Here is an 18,268-nt window from a genome sequence, read left to right as displayed (position 1 = left end):
CAAGTAGTAATGCACTTAGCTCTCATAGCAGTCCTCAGACACAGGCACTATTACCAGCACTTGCATTCTGTTGATGAAGAAACTGAGGCACAGAGAGGCTAAGTAACTTGCCCAAGGCCCAAGCTGCTAAATAGTGATGTGGGATTCAAACCAAAGAAATAGGTGCCAGGATGTAGACTCTCATCTTTTGGGTTCTGCTGCCTCTTCTTATACATTCAAGTTTCCAGCAGCCAATGAGACTGCCAGTGAAGTATGAAGTCCCCATGCAGCGCATCACAGTTAAAAATATCCACATACGGCAGGCACAGTGGCTCACACCTGTAATCCCAGCACTTTGAGAGGCCGAGACAGGCAGATCCCTTGAGGTGAGGAGTTCGAACCAGCTTGGCCAACATAGCAAAACCCTGCCTGTATTAAAAATACAAAAATTAGCCAAGTGTGGTGGCATGCACCTGTAGTCCCAGCTACAGAAGAACCCCTTGAACCCGAGAAGCAGAAGTTCCAGTGAGCTGAGATTGTGCCACTGCACTCCAGCCTGGGTGACAGAGCAAGACTCCATCTCAAAAAAAAAAAAAAAAAAGAACAACTACAAACACTCTGAAAACTCAAAGAGAACGTAAAATAATGGAAAGGCATCCATGTTCATAGATTGGAAGAATTAATATTGTGAAAATAACCACACCACCCAAAGCAATCTACACATTCAACGCAATCCCTATCAAAATAGCAATGACAATCTTCCCAGAAATTGAAAACAATCCTAAAATTCATATGAACCACAAAGAGGAGAACTGCTTGACCCCGGAAGGTGAAGTTGCATTGAGTCAAGATCATGCCACTGCACTCCAGCCTAGGTGACAGAATGTCTCAAAAATAAAACAAAACTAAAAACCACACGTACAATAATTTGAATAAATTGTTTGGCATATTAACTTTGCTTTTGTATCTAATAAATTTATAGCATAGAAATCAGTGTGCTGACAGGAGAGCTGTTATTTTTGAGTATTGGCCATATGCACTGTGAGGGGCTGAGCATGCCCTGTATTTCCTTGTATGTTGTGAAGCTACTGTGGCATAATTAATTTCTCTACTGTGCTGGATGAGGATCCAGATCAATGGGACTCTATGTTTCCCATGTGATTTGATTGTACCTTGAAGGCCAACTGTTCTCCCTTGGGGAATGGCTGTGAATATGGCAGTAACATAGCAGGAGTGGAGATCCCTCCACTTGCCTCCTAATTCCATCACCTCCTACCTCTGCCAAGGTCTTGCTCCATCTGTTAGTCTCCCCCTCTCTTGGCGCCTGCTGCTCAGTGCACAAACATGCTCAAAGTCTCTTCCCATCTAAGACAAGAAAAAACCCTTCTGAAAATGTGACATGCGTCTTATTGGGGTGAAAAAGAGTGAAAAAAAAGAAAAGAATGCTTCAGTTTGCAGTAAATTTCTCTCCTTGGTTATGATGTCAATTCATCACAGCTCATTAACAATTAGATGAAGGTTTATGTCTTCCTAACCTTGTGAAATGAGGCCCATCTCTGGCACAGATTTCATCTTAATGGACTACAGCGATGTATCCATATGTGTGGAGTCACATCCACAGGTGTGTGGCTGCTGTTTGGTTGTAACTGTCTGGAATGCCTAATGAGGACGAAGAAAGCCACATGCACTGGAGACAGCTTCACGGGACTGCAGCATCTTAATGACAATCATTTGTGTATCTGTGCTCACTTCAATAAAATGACAACTGCTACACTCATTCTGAGGTTGTATTACAGATTCCAGGAGAGATCGGAGGTCCGGCCAGAGGTCTTCTAATATTAATAAGGACTACCTACTTCCATCCTCATGGCTACCTTGCAAATTAACACGTCACTGCCCAAGTGCGAAAGCCAGGGAGGTCCCACACCATGAGCTCGTATTTGTCCTCAAGGTCATACACAATGTGTGCTGGAGCCGAGACTCCAAACCATCTGTGTCTACCTCCAAAGCTTATGTTCTTTCCATAACACTCATGGCTCTATCCTTTTTTGTGGAATTTTCCCTAGGCCCACAACAACCTCTCTCCTATTCACCTTCAAAGCTAAGCTGAGATGATCACTTTTTGGAATGAAGTCTCTAGTTCACAGCAGAATGAGAAAAACAAGAAAGTGTAGTATTTGTAAAGCCAAATTATTTTCATGCAAAGGACTGTTGTTTAAGAGTATGTCTACTTACATTTTTGGTGTTAATGTGATTGTTATGTTAAAAAATAAAATACTGTGGCTGGTGCAGTGGCTCACACCTGTAATCCCAGCACTTTGGGAGGCAGAGGCAGGAAGATCACTTGAGCCCAGGAGCTGGAGACCAACCTGGGCGACACAGTAAGATCTTAACTCAACAAGAAGAAAAAAATCATTAGAAAATGATGAATGGTAGGTTTATTCTTTGTTGTTGTTGTTTTAAAGAAAGTAAGTACCCAGGATAGTATGTGGTATATAGTAAGTGCTCAAAACACCCACAAAGGCCAGGCACAGTGGCTCACACACCTGCAATTCCAGCACTTTGGGAGGCCGAGGCAGGCAGATCATCTGAGGTCAGGAGCTTAAGACCAGCCTGACCAACACAGAGAAACCACAACTCTACTAAAAATACAGAATGGTGTGGTGGTGTGCACCTGTAATCCCAGCTACTTCGGAGGCTGAGGCAGCAGAATTGCTTGAACCCGGGAGGTGGAGGTTGCAGTGAGCCAAGAACGCGTCATTGCACTCCAGTCTGGGCTACAGAGTGAAACTCTGTCTCAAAAAAAAAAAAAAAAAACAAAAAAAACAAAAAAAACACACCCAGCAAAGATTTGCCTGGTGCAGGCAAGTGCGGCTCCTCTGTGCTCTGCATGGCCAGGTCCCCACCAGCATTTAGGGGCACACCCTCAGCTAGAAAACAAGTGTGCCTTGGGATAGCTCAGCTTTGAGGATCCCTTCTGGGAAATGGGGTAGCGTGCTTTGGTGGACAGGGTTAGGAGCCCTGGGCCCAGTAATCTCTCTGTCCCTGTCAACCCCAGAGGTCATGTATTCCAGGCTTGGAGTGAGCCATTGCCCCTGGACCCCCAAAGCACCTCCTGATACTTACTGCCAGACAGCAACTACAAGTGGGAGAAGAACACAATAAAGCTTATTAGTTTTGGGGTAAAATCTTAGTGTCATAGGCTGAACCGCATCTCCCCCAAACTCTCAAATTCATCTGTTGAAGTTCTAACCCCTAGAACCCCAAAATGTAACTGTGTTTAGAGACAGGGCCTTCTTAGAGAAGAAATTAAGTTAAAAATGAGGTCACTTGGGGTGGGCCCTACTCCAAAAGACTGGTGTTCTTTGAGAGAAAAGGAGATGAGAATATAGATATACGCAGAGGGAAGACCATGTGAATACACAGGGAGAAAGTATCCATCTACAAGCCAGGGAGAGAGGCCTCAGAAGAAACCAACGTTGGTGATACCTTGATCTCGGACTCTAACCTCCAGAACTGTGAGAAAGTAAGCTTCTGCTTTTTAGGACACCCAGTCTGTGGTATTCGTATCACAACTCTAGCAAACTTACACCTTTAGGAAGCTGAAGGTTCTTCCCGAGAAGGTAACTGAGATGCCCCTATCATGGTGGGGTGACAGGAATTCTAAGACTCAGAAAAAATGATTTTAATTGACTGAGCCAGGAAAGGGCAGGTCACTGGCAGAGCCACAGCCCTGGGAGAGGCAGGGCCAGAAGATACCTGACTACAAATGGCTGGGCAAGGGGTGTCAGGCTGGTGAAGGTCTGTCACTTGGTTCCCACCTTCAATGGGGAATGGGGAAAGGCTTTCAAGATCTGCTTTAGGGTCTGGGTCCGGCCTGTGTGACAAGACCAATCCCATCAGTGCTCACAGATATCAAGAAGCCTGGCTGGCCATGGGCAGATCATCTAACGTACAACTGGGGATGGCTTCCATAAAAGGGGGTGACCACTGTCAGGGCCTCAGGACTTAATCCGACCCTTTACTGAAGCAACAAAAGCCAAAGCCATCTTTCCTGTGAAACAAGAAGAGGAGACCCCAGAAGCCTCCAGAAGTAAAACTGATGTCACACGGTAGCTAGCTGCCAAGACACGGAACCAGCGCTGCCGCTGTTGCTCCCGGCAGAGTGGCTGTATTCGCCAGAAGATGCTTGGCGTGAACAGAAACAGGAGGCAATGGTGGCAGTGAGGGCGTCTTGTGTTCCCTCTGCCACAGTCGTCTAGTTGGGAGTTCTGTGTCTCACTTCTTTTTTTAAAACATTCTGACAAGAATTTTATAGACCAAAGAACAGAAAAACCAAAGCTATTACCAAGAATTGTCTGACTTCAGAAGCAGCTCCAGCTTTTTATTCCCATCTGAGTTGTGGTTGAGTGGGTTTGGACAGTTTTTCATGTGTGCAGGGCTTTGCTGCTTGAGCCCTGGGAGATGGTATTTTTGCTCAGAGAAGAGAGTTCACCTTAGCCTGCTGCAATTCATTTCCACCTGGAAGGACTTCCAGAATGATTCACAGATTGGTTATGGTCACAGGTAAAAAGAACAACTGTCATGAAGAGGCAGCAGCAGCAGCGGGGCAGAATATGTAAGCATTCCTTGAAAAGGTAACTAAAATATCTTTGCTAAATTAAAAAACATATATGTGCACATGAGCACATGTGTGTGGGTGTATACTCACATAGACACATATATGCATAAAATGATTACACATAAAATTCTATGTACATATAAATAAAATGATTAATGTGAATGAGTTTGTACATTCACTGCCACTATGGTCCATCAACCAGTAGGAAGAAACCCAGGGAAGTCCATGAAAGCCTGTAGCTATAAAGAATGTTGAGCCACACTCCCACAGCACCTATTTGCTAGTGAAAACACTCCAGCTTGGAGTTGTCCTGCCATCTTTCAAGAGGTAGGTGAGGAAATCCTGTCCTCCAGATCAGGCTAAAGGCTCCTTGAGAGCAAGGACTATGTCTCTGTCACTTTTTTGAGCTTCACTTCACTCCATCTCATCCAAGATGGCACAAAGCTAAGTACTAAGGAACTTCAGTATGAAGTATGAGCTAAGTATTGGGGTGCTCGGTGGTTCACTTGTAAAGGGTCACTTTCTGATCCATACTATGAAAGAGAAACAGAAATATGTGAGAAAATGCTCTTTGGAAAGTGACCTTGTCTTGAACCTGTGGCCTACTTTGTTCTTCTCCATTCCATGACTAAAAGAGAGAAGAAAAATTCTATGTTGAAATGCTTGATGCTTCCATTTCCTTCCTACCCACTTCTATCTCCTTCTGACACTTGGCATGTCCCTCCAACTCACATACCAAATCACCTCCATCAAAGATTCTTTCCCCTTTCTTATCACCTTTGGCATCAGAAACTGCTTGCCTGTGCTCCATCTAGGATCCATCTAACAAAGGCTAGAAGCCCCACACACCTGGGATCCACTCACTGTAGCAAGAGATCTGAATTCCTAGCTCTGAAGCTTTAAAGCAAAGGAGAGAAAGAAATAGAGAAAGAAAGGCCAAAGCCAAAAAACTTCCCAAGAGAATGAAAACGGAGCATGGGAATACTGGGGGAGGAGAAGGAATGCCATCCAGAGACTCAGAGAATGTAAAAACACATGTATCCTTCCTTCTGAGAGTTCATCTTTGAGGTTTCTATGGAATATTCCAAACTAGGTCTTTCCAAGAAACTTCAAATCTCACGAAACACTCCACAATTCCTAGGATACATTGTATGATGTAGTAGCAGATGAAGAGATGAGCAATGAAATAAAATAGAGAAGAAAAATGAGCACAGTGCTCAAGGTGGAAGAGACTCCTTTCAAATGCACAAGGTCACAGTACCATGCAGGAAAGTGAAGGGCTCACAAGCTGCCAGGGGCTCATGGGGCTGCTGGGAAGTCACAGCTGATCATGTTACCAAAGGGGAACTGCTAAATCTTATAACTTTTGTGTTTAGGATCAACATATGGTCCCCAAAGAGTCTGCCTGCTAAACTGCTTGAAGAATGTTTTCCAACAGGGGTTCTACTGGCATTTCAGACAGGACATTTCTTCATGACAAGAGCCTTTTTTGCCTATTGAACATTTAATAGCATCCCCTAGATTCTGGACACTAAATGCCAAAGGCACATCCCAGTTATAGTGACAAACCAAAACAACTGTGAACATTTAAAAACACCCCCTTAGCAAAAGATTCAGGGGATATGACCTCTTGTTGAGATCTGCAAGCTTTCCATGAAATTACGAATCAAGCTGTCTTCAATGAAAAACTCTGATGAGGGAGAGTCAAGTGTTTTTCTCAATTGCAAGGTTTCAAGCCTAGGAGAGTGGCTATTGTGTAGGGTAGGAAGTCCTGATGGGAGCTGCCTAACACCTGGCTCAAAGCTCAAGAATCTGTCCAACAGGGTGGTACACAGTCTTCCTGCCTCTGCAGGGTTGGCCACGGCTCTGGGCTCCCACTTGCTGAACAGTGTTAAAATTGGACACATTGTCACCAGTGTTTGGAAATCCCTTACCTATGACAGCTATCACTGCCTGGGCTGCCACTTACTAGCAAGAGGTATTCTTCTGCCCCTTCCTTGCTAACAGGAAGAAAGACAACCACAATTTTCTTCTTTTCTTCTTTTTTTTTTTTAGATAGGGTCTCCCTCTATCGTCCAGACTGGAGTACAGTGGTGCAGTCATGGCTTACTGCAGCCTCAAACTCTTTGGGCTCAAGGGATCCTTCTGCCTCAGCCTCCTGAATAGCTGGGACTACAGGTGCACACCACCATGCCTGGCTAATTTTGTTTCTGGTAGAGATGGGGTTTCACTATATTGCCCAGGCTGGTGGCCTCAACCTTCTGAGCTCAAGCAATCCTCCAACCTTGGCCTCCCAAAGTGCTAGGACTACAGATGTGAGCCATTGTACCCAGCTTAACCATAGAAATTCAAAGTTCAAAAGGACTTTAAGAGATCACTTACATTTGGGAGCAGTGGTGCACAGAGGGTTAAGTGGTTTGCCAAAAGTCACACAGAAAAAAACCAACCAAAAGAATTTATGTACATAAAGTGCTATGGCACACTGTCAGTACTTGATAATTATTTCCCACTGGTATTATTATTCCATCATCCAGAAAGTCCAGCCATTACTTTAAATGGTATTTCCCTGGAAGGCAGAAACTCTACTCACATGAAGGACAAGACCACATGGCTTCCTTCAACGTCCCACAGGATGACCATGGAATGAAATCAAGATTCTTGTCCACAAGCCTGGCAGCCCTTGCTGCTGACATTGTGGGTGTCCACTGCTTCAGAGGCTACATGATCCCATTTTCCACTTGTACAGTAAAAACACCGAGTGACAGAAATGGAAAGGAAGCAGAAGACTGCCTAGCTCACAAGCCTTCTAGCAAAACAGTCAAACCAGAGTTGGGCAGGGGGTAAGTAAACACTCTGTATTCTCACCTCAGACCAGAGATGGGCTTGAAACTGATTGTGACCATATGTCTACTCCAAAGAGGTCAAGGGTGAGGGAATCTCATGTCCAGCGTGCTCTCACATGGATGTGGCAAATACGGGATGAAGACAGACAGCGGCTGAGACCATTCCACATCCCTTGACTCCTAGCACAGATGCCTTCCTCTCCTGCTCCTCTTCATCTCCATCTCTCTACTACCCCCATCCCTTCTCCCCACAAGATCAGTTGAATGCTAATATATAACCCTTATTTCTAAAGCGTTAATTCACTCAACATTTTAAAAGTATCCTTAAGAACTAGTCTTTGCCCTGAAGGAGTCGATGATCCAGCAGGAACATAAAGGCACAGACGACTCATCTGCCACTCTACACAATGAATGCCATGTGGAAAGTAGACTGACGATCCCCCAGGCATGTTCCTTAGGACATAGTTTCAAGAGATGCACTGCCTTAGGAAAGGGTTCCAGGGCCAAATGATCGAATAATTTTGGAAAATGCTGTTACCCCTACCCCTTTTAAAGACTGACAGTACAAATTAATGCACTAAAGGCATTAAGATGTCTTACAGTGAAAAGCCCTATTCATGCCGATCAACCCTATCATTCTCAAATGTGTTTGACTACCTAAATTTATCAACATTTCACGGAAACAATATTCCATTGAATGTGATTTGCTGGATTCTAATTGGGGTAACTAGGAATAGGTGTTAAAGATGATGCTACCTTTTGACTGGGCCCAAAACATGAGTAGAGTTTCACTCGACCCAGATGGAGGCAGAATGTGCAATCCACTCATGCAACACACACTCAGAGTACTTCCCAAAAGTGAGCCCAGCCTTTGCTTCTGGGGGGCTGCTGCCCTGGTTTCCACTGCAAGGCAGAGTGAAATGCACTAGAGCACTAATTTGAGAAAGGGCATCTGGTGTTTGGGGAATAGCAAGGATATGGGTAGAGTAAAGCAGGTGTAAAAAAAGAAGGAATAAAGAATAAGGCTGGAGCCAAATAGAAAAGGGATCTATTAGATCAGTTGTTTATCAGGCCACCTGCTACCTGTTGACAGCTAACTGGCCTAGACAGTGTTGATCATTCTCCTCTGCTGTGGCTAGTGAAGAAACACCGGGCAGGATCTTCCCTTCTCTAGGCCTCAGTTTCTTCATCTATAAAATGACTGGATTCTCTAAGGCAACTTGCAGCAGCGAAGTCTCAGTGCTCTGTGATTATAAGACGTAAAAAGGGAGCACACACCAGCACTAAAGGACAGGAAGATTCTGGGGACAAGAGAACAGCTATTGGTTTATACATACATCACTCAAGTGTGCTAAAAAATGTAAGGGAAGCAAATTTGATTCTTGTACTAAAATCAAGACATATTTTAGACTAGAATGCAATATTCTCAATGTATTTTAGAAATTTAAAAATAGAACTTAAGGAAAGATCTGGCTTGTGTGAGCTTTTGGTCTTACAGCCCTGAGTCCCCTGGATGCTCATTCACTGTCTCCCAGTGTAAAGAGTGTACTGGAAAGTTGAACTGGGATTTCAGAGCTTTAGTCATTTAAATCTTGTAAAGACAGAAGCCTATTTATCCTGACTTACGCTGTGCTAAAGAGACAGAAACTCACCATTGGACTGGTCTTCCCCATAGTTTTTATGGGATGGTGCATACAAGAACATCAGAGCAAAGACGTACAGGTTCCACATTCCGTAGATGCCCGTGAAAAAGGCACTGTTCACTTGGACTGTGACGCCGCCCCATTTCCAATGGCCTTCCGTTACCTATGGAGAAAGGATGGTGATACTCAATTGAAACAGAGAAGAAACAGAAGAAACATAACACTAACAAAGGAACCAACCAGCAGGAAAACCAAGTCTCTTCAACATATGAGAAAAGTGAATTGCCATGTAAGACTCCAGCTTTTAATCTGAATCATTTCAGTATATATTAAGATCAACTGAAGGTTCTCTGTGTCAGGCACAATCAGTGGTTCTTACCTTGGTTACATATTAGTATCACCTGGGGAGTGTCTCTTCCCATAAACAGCAATTCATTGCTATTCCTAAGTTAAACAAACTGTGTCTGAGCCCAACACTTAATCACAATTATAATTTCTCCTCTGCTGTCTGTCTTCCCAGCTAGATGTAAATTCCCTGCAGGCAGAGACCAGTTCTCTTTCCTTTGCTGCCATGTCTTTGGGGTCTGATGCACCATAAATTAATTCAAATCCAGTGCCTACCACTCATTCAGCTTAATGTAAGACAAGTAAGATGAAGAATCCAGACTTCAGAAGTTCAGTGTCCTTAAGGGTAAAATAAAAGCTTGAAGGTTACTGAAGAGAATTAAGTAAAAATATTTCTAGAAACTGCCTGGCATACAGTAAACACTCAGTAAATCTTAGTTATTTCTATAATGTTCCTCGAAGTAAGCCACTCATGAAGATAATTATGAAGCTTTCATATGCTTTGAAATTCTGCAAGAGATGTTTTGAAGCTGCTTTTGTCTGTGTTAATAACTTGGTAATTGTCTTAAGGGCTGCCTAAAGATATATGGATTACACTAAGAACTGTCAACAGAGTTGCTGAGCTGAATGACTAATTTGTGCCAGCTCTGAGAAAAATGAAATGATTTTGACCACTTCTGCTTGCTACAGGACACTTAAAATGGAAACCGAAGAAAGCATTGGAAAAACGTTCCTTTGACAGCTGAACAAGGCTGTGTTGTATAAACCATCTCTAGGAACCACTTTTAAATTGTAAGATGGCAGGCTAGATTGAAATGTTAAGGCCTTTAACAAGCAGGTGAATTTCATTGCCTGTTTAGGATACAGCGGGTCTGTGTTCATTCGGTATCTTCTGTATAATCCATAACCCGCTGGGGCCCTAGGCCAAATTAAGGTCTAAGTATAGATATTTTCTTTTGAAAGACCCGGTGTGACAGTTAACCACATTGACCAATTATAGGCTTACTACTTTTAGTTTGGCATTGGTGATACATAATTTTTCATTTTTTGTGACTCATAAACAAACCACTATTATGAACTCTTATTTATTTTGGAAAACAATGCATTTTATATAAAATGCCCAGAAGTGTTTTTTGGCAAAGAAGGATTTCATAACCATTACTAATTTTAGGACAATATACCAGCATTCAAGCTGCTTAGGACTTCTTAGAAATGTCTCCAAATGTCACTCTTCTTGCTTTTAAATGAAGAATGTAATAGCTTTATAAAAACTATATCACTTAGAGCATCTTATGATGATTTTTATTGCATATAATGGAAAAGAAAAGAAAGCATTAAGATAGTTTCCAGAAACACATGTACCTGCTGTCATAACACAGATTTCTGTATGTGATTAAGGAGGGGAGGCTAGGCTGTCACCCATCCTAGCTGCAAGATAGAATATGGCAATATGGCATCTCTTCTACTCTCTTAAGGCAGTGGACATTTCAGCTCAGGGAAGGGCTAGTAAGAGACCCTACTGCCTGGGACAGAAGTTGGAAATAGTATTGACTATTTTAGTGGCATTGATTCTTGGTAGGGTTGACATGACCGACCCATCTAAGAAAACACCAACCTGCATGCCTGGTACACAGTGGTGCTCAACAGATGTATGTTGAATGAACAGAGGTGAAAGTATAGGCATATATAGGGACTCCACGGCAAATACATGGAGGTAGAAAGTGGAGATGTAAACAGCCACTCTTAATAAGTACCTGACTGAAAAGTAAAGAGAAAGTATTGCAGTCCACAGTAAGTCATAATAATTGACTTTGAAAGTGAGAGGAGATGCCAATGTGTGACAAGCGTTACATATTCATTTAAAGTATTGCTTTCTGTTATAATCATTTAAAATAACTGGCTAACACAAATATTTGCAAAGCTAAGATTCCTTTATATTCATAACAAGGATAAACATTTATATAATGCTAACGATGTGCCAGACACAATACTAAACACTTTACATGAAACACATTCTTTAGTCTTAATAACAAGGCTGTGAGGTAGGTAGGTAATATTTCCATTCAACACACAGGTAAATTGTGGCACAGAGAGATGCAATATCTTGCCCAGGATTGCTCAGCCAGAAAGTCACGGCTCTTACTCCGAAAGAAGGTATCCTTAACCATTATACAACACAGGGTAGGAATGTTATCTTAAATTGGGGTTGGTCTCTGAAGGTAGAACATGAAGCAACGATTGCGTAAGGTCAAATTTCCTTTGGAAATTCACTTCATTGCCCATAATATACATTACTAATAGAGCATACATACACAGGTTTGTATGTGTATTCAAATCTGTAGACACTGTATATCCTGGACATAGTAATGTATGGCATAAATAAACTAGATATATAAACAAAATAAAAATTTACAGTAGCACCACTGGATTGAGATCCCCATAGCATGAGAGGCACACAAGAATTAAGCCTGACAGGAAATATCAGACTCATGCTCTCATCTCATACTTGCTCTGGGACACATGCACATTGTTTAAAGTGGAGTTGCAGAATTACACATACTACTGAGTGTGCAATCTGCAAATGTGGTGTTGCCTGCTGTGGGCAAAGCGCTGAAACGCAGAAATAAACAGTATAGATAGTGGGACTCCACTGTTTGGTGACTGGATTGTTTTTCCCTCTCCTCTCCCAATTATTCATGCCTCAGACATCCTCAGCTCTGAGCACATTCCCACCAACATGTATCACAATGAGCAGCCTCAACAGAGCAGGGCTTGTATAGCCAAAATCTTTCTAATGCCAAGACAGAGATAATAGTCTCTGCCTTTTAACTTTGAGAGAAAAATCAGGTAGCCCTGGCCCTCCCCCGCCAAAACCACCCCTCCACACACACAAAAAAATCCCCAAATCTCACCCTCTGCATAAGTCTTATTTCTAAAAGTCCCTGTTTTTCCTGATTTTACATTTGAACAATTTACTTTTGTGTGAAACCACCCAATTATACCCCTGGAGCCAAGTGAAGGTCAAATCCCTTTACACCCAGTAGTCTTGACAACCAACATTCCACTTAACAACAAGATTTCCAAATCCCAGACACAGGCTCTCTTACCGGAAACATTTCCTCTGTAAGTAACAGAATGAAGTGATCACACACACACAAAAGAGCTGGGGACAGGCTCTCTGGGAGTTTGCTGCATGTGGCTTGACCTGAATGTCAGGCACCTGGGGGTCCCCTTAATGAAGGTCGGTGACCTTCTCCCCTGCACTGCACTTCTGTTCCCTACTGCCGCCACCTCTAAATGGAACGCCTCTTTCTTTTCCAGAGGGAAGGGGCTGAAATACCAGACTGCGATGTACCATCTCTTGGTTGCTATGACTGAGGCCATTAAAATGGCAGGCATTAAAAGACTGCACCTCAGTACCCAGCTACAAAGCCTCAAGGTCACTGCATTCCACAGCTTCCCGTCGCCTTTCATTCCTGGCTTCAGAGCTTCAATATCCTGGTGAGATCCTCTCGCATTATATTTCATGAGGCTTAAATGCAAGCTCTCCCACAGCAAGCCTGGGAGTATAATGGGGGTTTTAATACATTCCTTTTACCTAAGGCTGGGATCCATTTCAAAAAGTTACCCAATAGGTTTCCTTTCAGGTGAGCTCATTGCTCTGACATTCCAAAATGACATTAAAAAATAAATCCTCTGATGACTATATTAATACAGTACCTGGGACACTGAGAGTTGTGCCGGAAAACGTCTTAGATGTCTATAAATAAATCTTTAAAAAAAAACCCAGCAGGAGGAATGTGAGGAGCTAATGGAATTCAAAAGGCCTCATTGCTACCCCCTCCGAGTTGAAATCCACTCTGGGCAGACTGTCGCAGCAGATATTAAAAGCCAGCCACAGGCTGAAGCTGTATTAGAAAATCCTGGGGCAATGGAATATTAATCTTTTTCTCTAAAGAAAAGCCACAAACTATGCTCCTTGCAAGATGGCTTCCTTTGCTTTAAGAAGTACACTAATTAAACATGTACAAGGTTAAATCTTGGCAACATGCAGCTGCTTCAGGTAGAAGGAACTCCGCAGAGACCAGACATACATGAGACAGTGTGGGAGAATGACGTCAGCTTCCCAAACCAGCAGAAGGACCTGTGTGAGGCCTTAAGACCGAAAGTGTCCTTTCTTTCTGCCTTCCTGAAAACATATCTCGAAATTGCCTTTTATGCCTCAACCCATCCTCCTTGAGATTCTGTTTCTCTGTGCTCCGTGCCCTGTCAGCCTTGCAGACCTGGCTGTGTCAAATGTCACCGTACGCTCCTGAGGGACTGGAGGAACTGAAAAGCATGTTGGTCATAGTAGGGAACTGCCACGGGAGAAGTCAGGCCTCCCACTCTTGTTTGAATATGAATGTGTGAGCCTTCGCTGGTAGAATAAAAAACTCTTTCAGAGTTTGAAATAGTTTTACTGCAAGTGGAGTGGAAAGTGAAGTTTCCAAGGTTTAATAAACAAACAACCTGATACAAACACAGCAGTGTTATAGGTCAAAGCAGATGTGATGAACAGGACTTATGAAGACAAACATGTGTATCAGTTTTATTTTTTCCACGTTCATTTCAGCCTCGGCAGAGTTAGCAACACTAATACTCCCCCGTGACACAGCCAACAGCAGGGCTCTAGAGGCTCCAAACTTGGGGTCCCCTTGGGTGTCCTTCAATGGAATTCAAAGGGTCCATAAATTAGAATAGAAAAAAATTATATCTTTATTTTCACTAGTCTCTAACTGAAAGATAGTATTTACTTCAATTATGGATGGAGAAAAATCCCTGTAGTATTAGTACTATCTGTGATATTTTCAATAGACATTATGATATTTTCACATCAATTACAGTTGTAAATATAAATCTGCAATATACCTGTAACATGTTTCACTGTAAATATGTATTACGTATAATATATAGAGATGATTCCCTTTGAAATTCAAAGTATTTTATGTTACTCATTTGAAAACATTCTAAGAGGAGACTCGCAGCCTTCATCAGGTTGCTAAAGGGGTCCATATACAGCTTTCCCTGTACTAGGGAAACTTGCTAGCAGAATGGAGCGAGTCATGTCCTAAGGCACTATCTGCACTGCTGAAATCCTCTATTTTGGCTAAATGACAAAGCACTGGCAAAAGGGTCGGAAAGAATGGGTTCTGATCTCTCTAGCTTACTGTATGTCTTTTGGCAAGAAAGACATTCAGTTTTCTTGCTATTCAGAATACAGATATTCACACTTACAAATGTGCCACGGGCTCTGCTAATTACATTTGGGTGCACGATGATGGCTCAGTCAACAACAGATCACATATACAGTGGTCCTGTAAGATTATAATACGATATTTTTACTGTATTTTTCTATGTTTAGATGTTTGAAATATACAAATACTTGCCATTGTGTTACAATCGCCTACAGCAGTCAGTACAGGAACAGCTGTACAGGTTTGCAGCCTAGGAGCAATAGGCTACACCATACAGCCTAGGTAGGTAGTAGGTTACACCATCCAGGTTTGTGTAAGTACACTCTATTATGAGGAACTCACATAACGATGCATTTCTCCGAATGCATCCCTCTTTGTAAATATTACTTCCTGTGATCATCACAGCAGCTTTCTGTGGGTCTATTGTTATATTTATTTTGCAGATAATAAAATTAAACCTTAGAACTGTTAAGTAATCCATCCACAGTCCTAACCAGCTAGAAAACAGCATAAATGAAAACTTTCTCTAAAGCTATTAAATATCATATTCTAGCAAGCTAGGATAACAATTCCTGCCCTACTTACCTCGTAGGATTTTTGTGATGCTCAAATGAATAATAGATACATTAGAGTTAAACAGTACTTTCCACCCTTCAAAACAAGTTACGAATATTTTTAAATTATTATCGTTATTGAGATTTTCAACTATAGCACAATTTTGAGTTTTGGAAATAATCAGTGGAAAGACAAGATGCTATCAAAGGGACTTTTGAATTATGTTTCATATTTGTGGCAATATAATTATTACAAAGAGTAGCTGATGGACTGTATAAGGATCTATGTTAATGCAAGATTAAAAACAGAATCAAACTTATGCTTGTCAGTGTTGAGCTACAAGGCTTCCTAAGTTTATTCTCATAAGTAAATAAAATGTGTCCTTCAATCTGGCTACAGGCTTTTACTTTATTTAGCAACTTTTATCTCCTACAAGGTTTTATGGAAAGAGAAACTTTAATTCATTTGGCCAGGTGATATCAAGACCCAGAAAAATATGGCTTGACCAGCTGTCCAGAATTATGTCCTCTCTGCTCCTTTCCTCAGTAGCTCTATAGAATTTCTGTGCAGGGCAGAGGAACCTCTCCAGAGACATTCTCACCTTAACAGCTCAGGGTCTACTTACCTGACTAACGATGAAGAAGATGACAGTCATGGCAGCACAGGCCAAGGTGATAAGCATGAGGAACTTGAATCTAAAAATTAGCCCCTATTAGAAAAGAGAGAGTAGTTTAATACTCCATCAGTTACCAACCCTTTTCTCACTAAGTAAATCTATAAAAAGCTTATTTTTAAAGAAATCTGTAAAACCAAATGCCTAAGAATGACAGTAACATGATTTTCCATAGTAATATTTCTCCTGCAGAGGTAAGTGTGGCTGAAAATTTCTTGGGTCAAATATTTCCTATGTTGTTATCACTCATAAAGCGGTGACACGAGAGCCTGGCAAATTATATTCACAACACGTCATGAGGCTGCTAATTTCCCTGCTAAGCTGGTTATGCTTCTCTGCAAGGGTTCAAAGTTACCAAATCCAAGTTTTCTGTGGTTGTAATAAAATTCTGCTCCAGTGAACAAAAAGAAATGTGCATATTAATCAACATGAAGTGGATTTGGTTGAATTTTCTCATGTCACTCCAGCTCTGGAGACAGGCAAGCCTTAGAAAGTGCCCGTGGTTTCCTGAGAGCAGGGTTTAAGAGAACCTGTGTTTCAAGGAGGGAGGCTTATTATTCAAGGCTCTTATGTGCAGATCTACTGCATATAAAAACTCTGAGGTTCTGTAGTTTCTGCTTCTCTTTTCATACTGGAATTAGGCTTGTTTCTCCAAGAACAGCCACTTAGGCATGAACCCAAGGAATCCCTGAAAAATCAAGGATGTGTTGCCTGCACTGGGGATTTGAGGATGTTAAGTCTTTCTCTTGAATGAGGAACATAATCTATAAACAGAGATTACTGAACTCTGTCTGAGCACCTGCTGGATATTTCAGGGGAACATGGGCTGTTAAGAGTCTGGAAATCAAATCACCTGGGCTAACCCCTGTTTAATTACAGGACAGGGTTGATCCTGGGACAGAACTTTGACTAAAGCCTCATCCCAACCAAATTCCAATTGTGCCATAGTCCAATCTCCATCTAGTATGCACCTACATTCCATCACCAGGTTGAAGAACCGGCTGAACAAGTTTACTCCTTACTGGGAATGGAAACACATTTGTACCACAGAAAACACCAAGATTTAGACAGGCCAGCTAGATGCTTCTCAGAGTAAGATTTGGTCTCTAATTTTGCCCAGAGATCACACATGAGAACCTCTCAAAGTGTATTTCAAAGTACAGGCTTTCTATCTCTGGGGTGTGTGTGTTTACACATCAAGCGGAAAGATCAAGCAAACATCAGTTCTAGAGCGAGCCAAGAAATTTGCCCACCTCATAGTGTAGCCGCCGGACTTTGCTCATAGCTGGCAGGCTGGACTGCTTCCCACTGATGTTCCGAAACACCTGAAATACCATGAAGCATAGAAACAGGAAGTAGAGGCAGAGGCAGATTCCAGCCACGATAATGAAGGCCATCTGGCGGTGTCCAGTAAAGGAAACAACAGGCTAGCCAAGGGCAAGATAAGCGGGTCCAGGCACTTCTCCCCAGATCTGCTGGCAAAACTTGTTTTGTCTCCAAATATGTAGAAAATGTTCAAGGGGATAAAATATTAAAACCTGGCATTCTAATGCAGTGATGGGTTTCTTGACACAACAGTACCACAGAGGGAGGTGTTCAATACTGCTTTCTAAACCAAGTAAGAAAAGACATGGTGTCTTGCTTGTTAGGTATGAAGAGTCCAGGGCCTACCCTAGACCTAATGAAGCATAATCTGCCTTTTAATCAGGTCCCCAGGAGATTTGTATGCACAATAAATTTGAAAAGTACTAATAAAGCATATATTGACCACTTAATAGGGATTAGATGAAAAACCACATTAAAATCACCAGAAGAATTCAAATATAGATCTCCAGGCCCCATCCCAGATATATGGAATCAGTTTTTCCCAGATATATGGAATCATACTTGAGGGCTAGGACATCAGGAATGACTGTGTTTGGAAACCACTGGGCTGGTCTTTGGTGTTTTGTAAGAATTAGGTTGAGATGCTGTGGCATAACTGAAGAGGTGATACGTGGGGCTCTCTGCAGCAGCTCAGTGCAGGAGCCCTGGGCATGGGCTTAAAGGTCTTGAAGTACAACGAGGGATGAAGGACTACTTGCAATCTTGTCACCACAGAAAATCTCATCCAACGGAATGGGGATTGAAGGACATACACAGCACAAGTGGGAGTCTGGGTTGCTCCCAGTATACTTGAGACCTGCTAGGGAGATTGAGACCTGCCATTGGAGCCGATCTGAGAACCATCAAGGCTTGGGGTAGCATAAAGCTTCCTTGGAAGGCTGGTGACCTGATCCCAACTCCTTTCTGTTACAACTCTACCCAAATTGCCTACTTTTTTTTTTTTTTTTTTTTTTTTTTTTTTTTTTTTTTTTTTTTTTTTTTTTTTTTTT

At 42.1% G+C, this 18,268-nt stretch overlaps 1 protein-coding gene across 2 annotated transcripts in view; it reads right to left on the bottom strand.

Annotated features, from left to right (window-relative positions):
• The window catches only part of WLS (Wnt ligand secretion mediator), a 131,127-nt gene that overhangs the window by 29,838 nt on the left and 83,021 nt on the right, over window positions 1-18,268 (bottom strand). For both annotated transcript variants that reach the window (XM_017532178.2, XM_017532182.2), the window contains exons 9-11: window positions 17,147-17,290; window positions 15,846-15,929; window positions 9,096-9,249 (exon numbers count right to left, since the gene is read on the bottom strand). In XM_017532178.2, coding sequence (XP_017387667.1) covers window positions 9,096-9,249; window positions 15,846-15,929; window positions 17,147-17,290 — 382 coding nt within the window. The remainder of the gene's footprint in view (window positions 1-9,095; window positions 9,250-15,845; window positions 15,930-17,146; window positions 17,291-18,268) is intronic.

This window comes from Cebus imitator, unplaced genomic scaffold, assembly GCF_001604975.1.
Source record: "Cebus imitator isolate Cc_AM_T3 unplaced genomic scaffold, Cebus_imitator-1.0 Scaffold3, whole genome shotgun sequence".
NCBI classification, from domain to species: domain Eukaryota; kingdom Metazoa; phylum Chordata; class Mammalia; order Primates; family Cebidae; genus Cebus; species Cebus imitator.
This window is presented reverse-complemented; position numbering and strand designations above follow the sequence as displayed.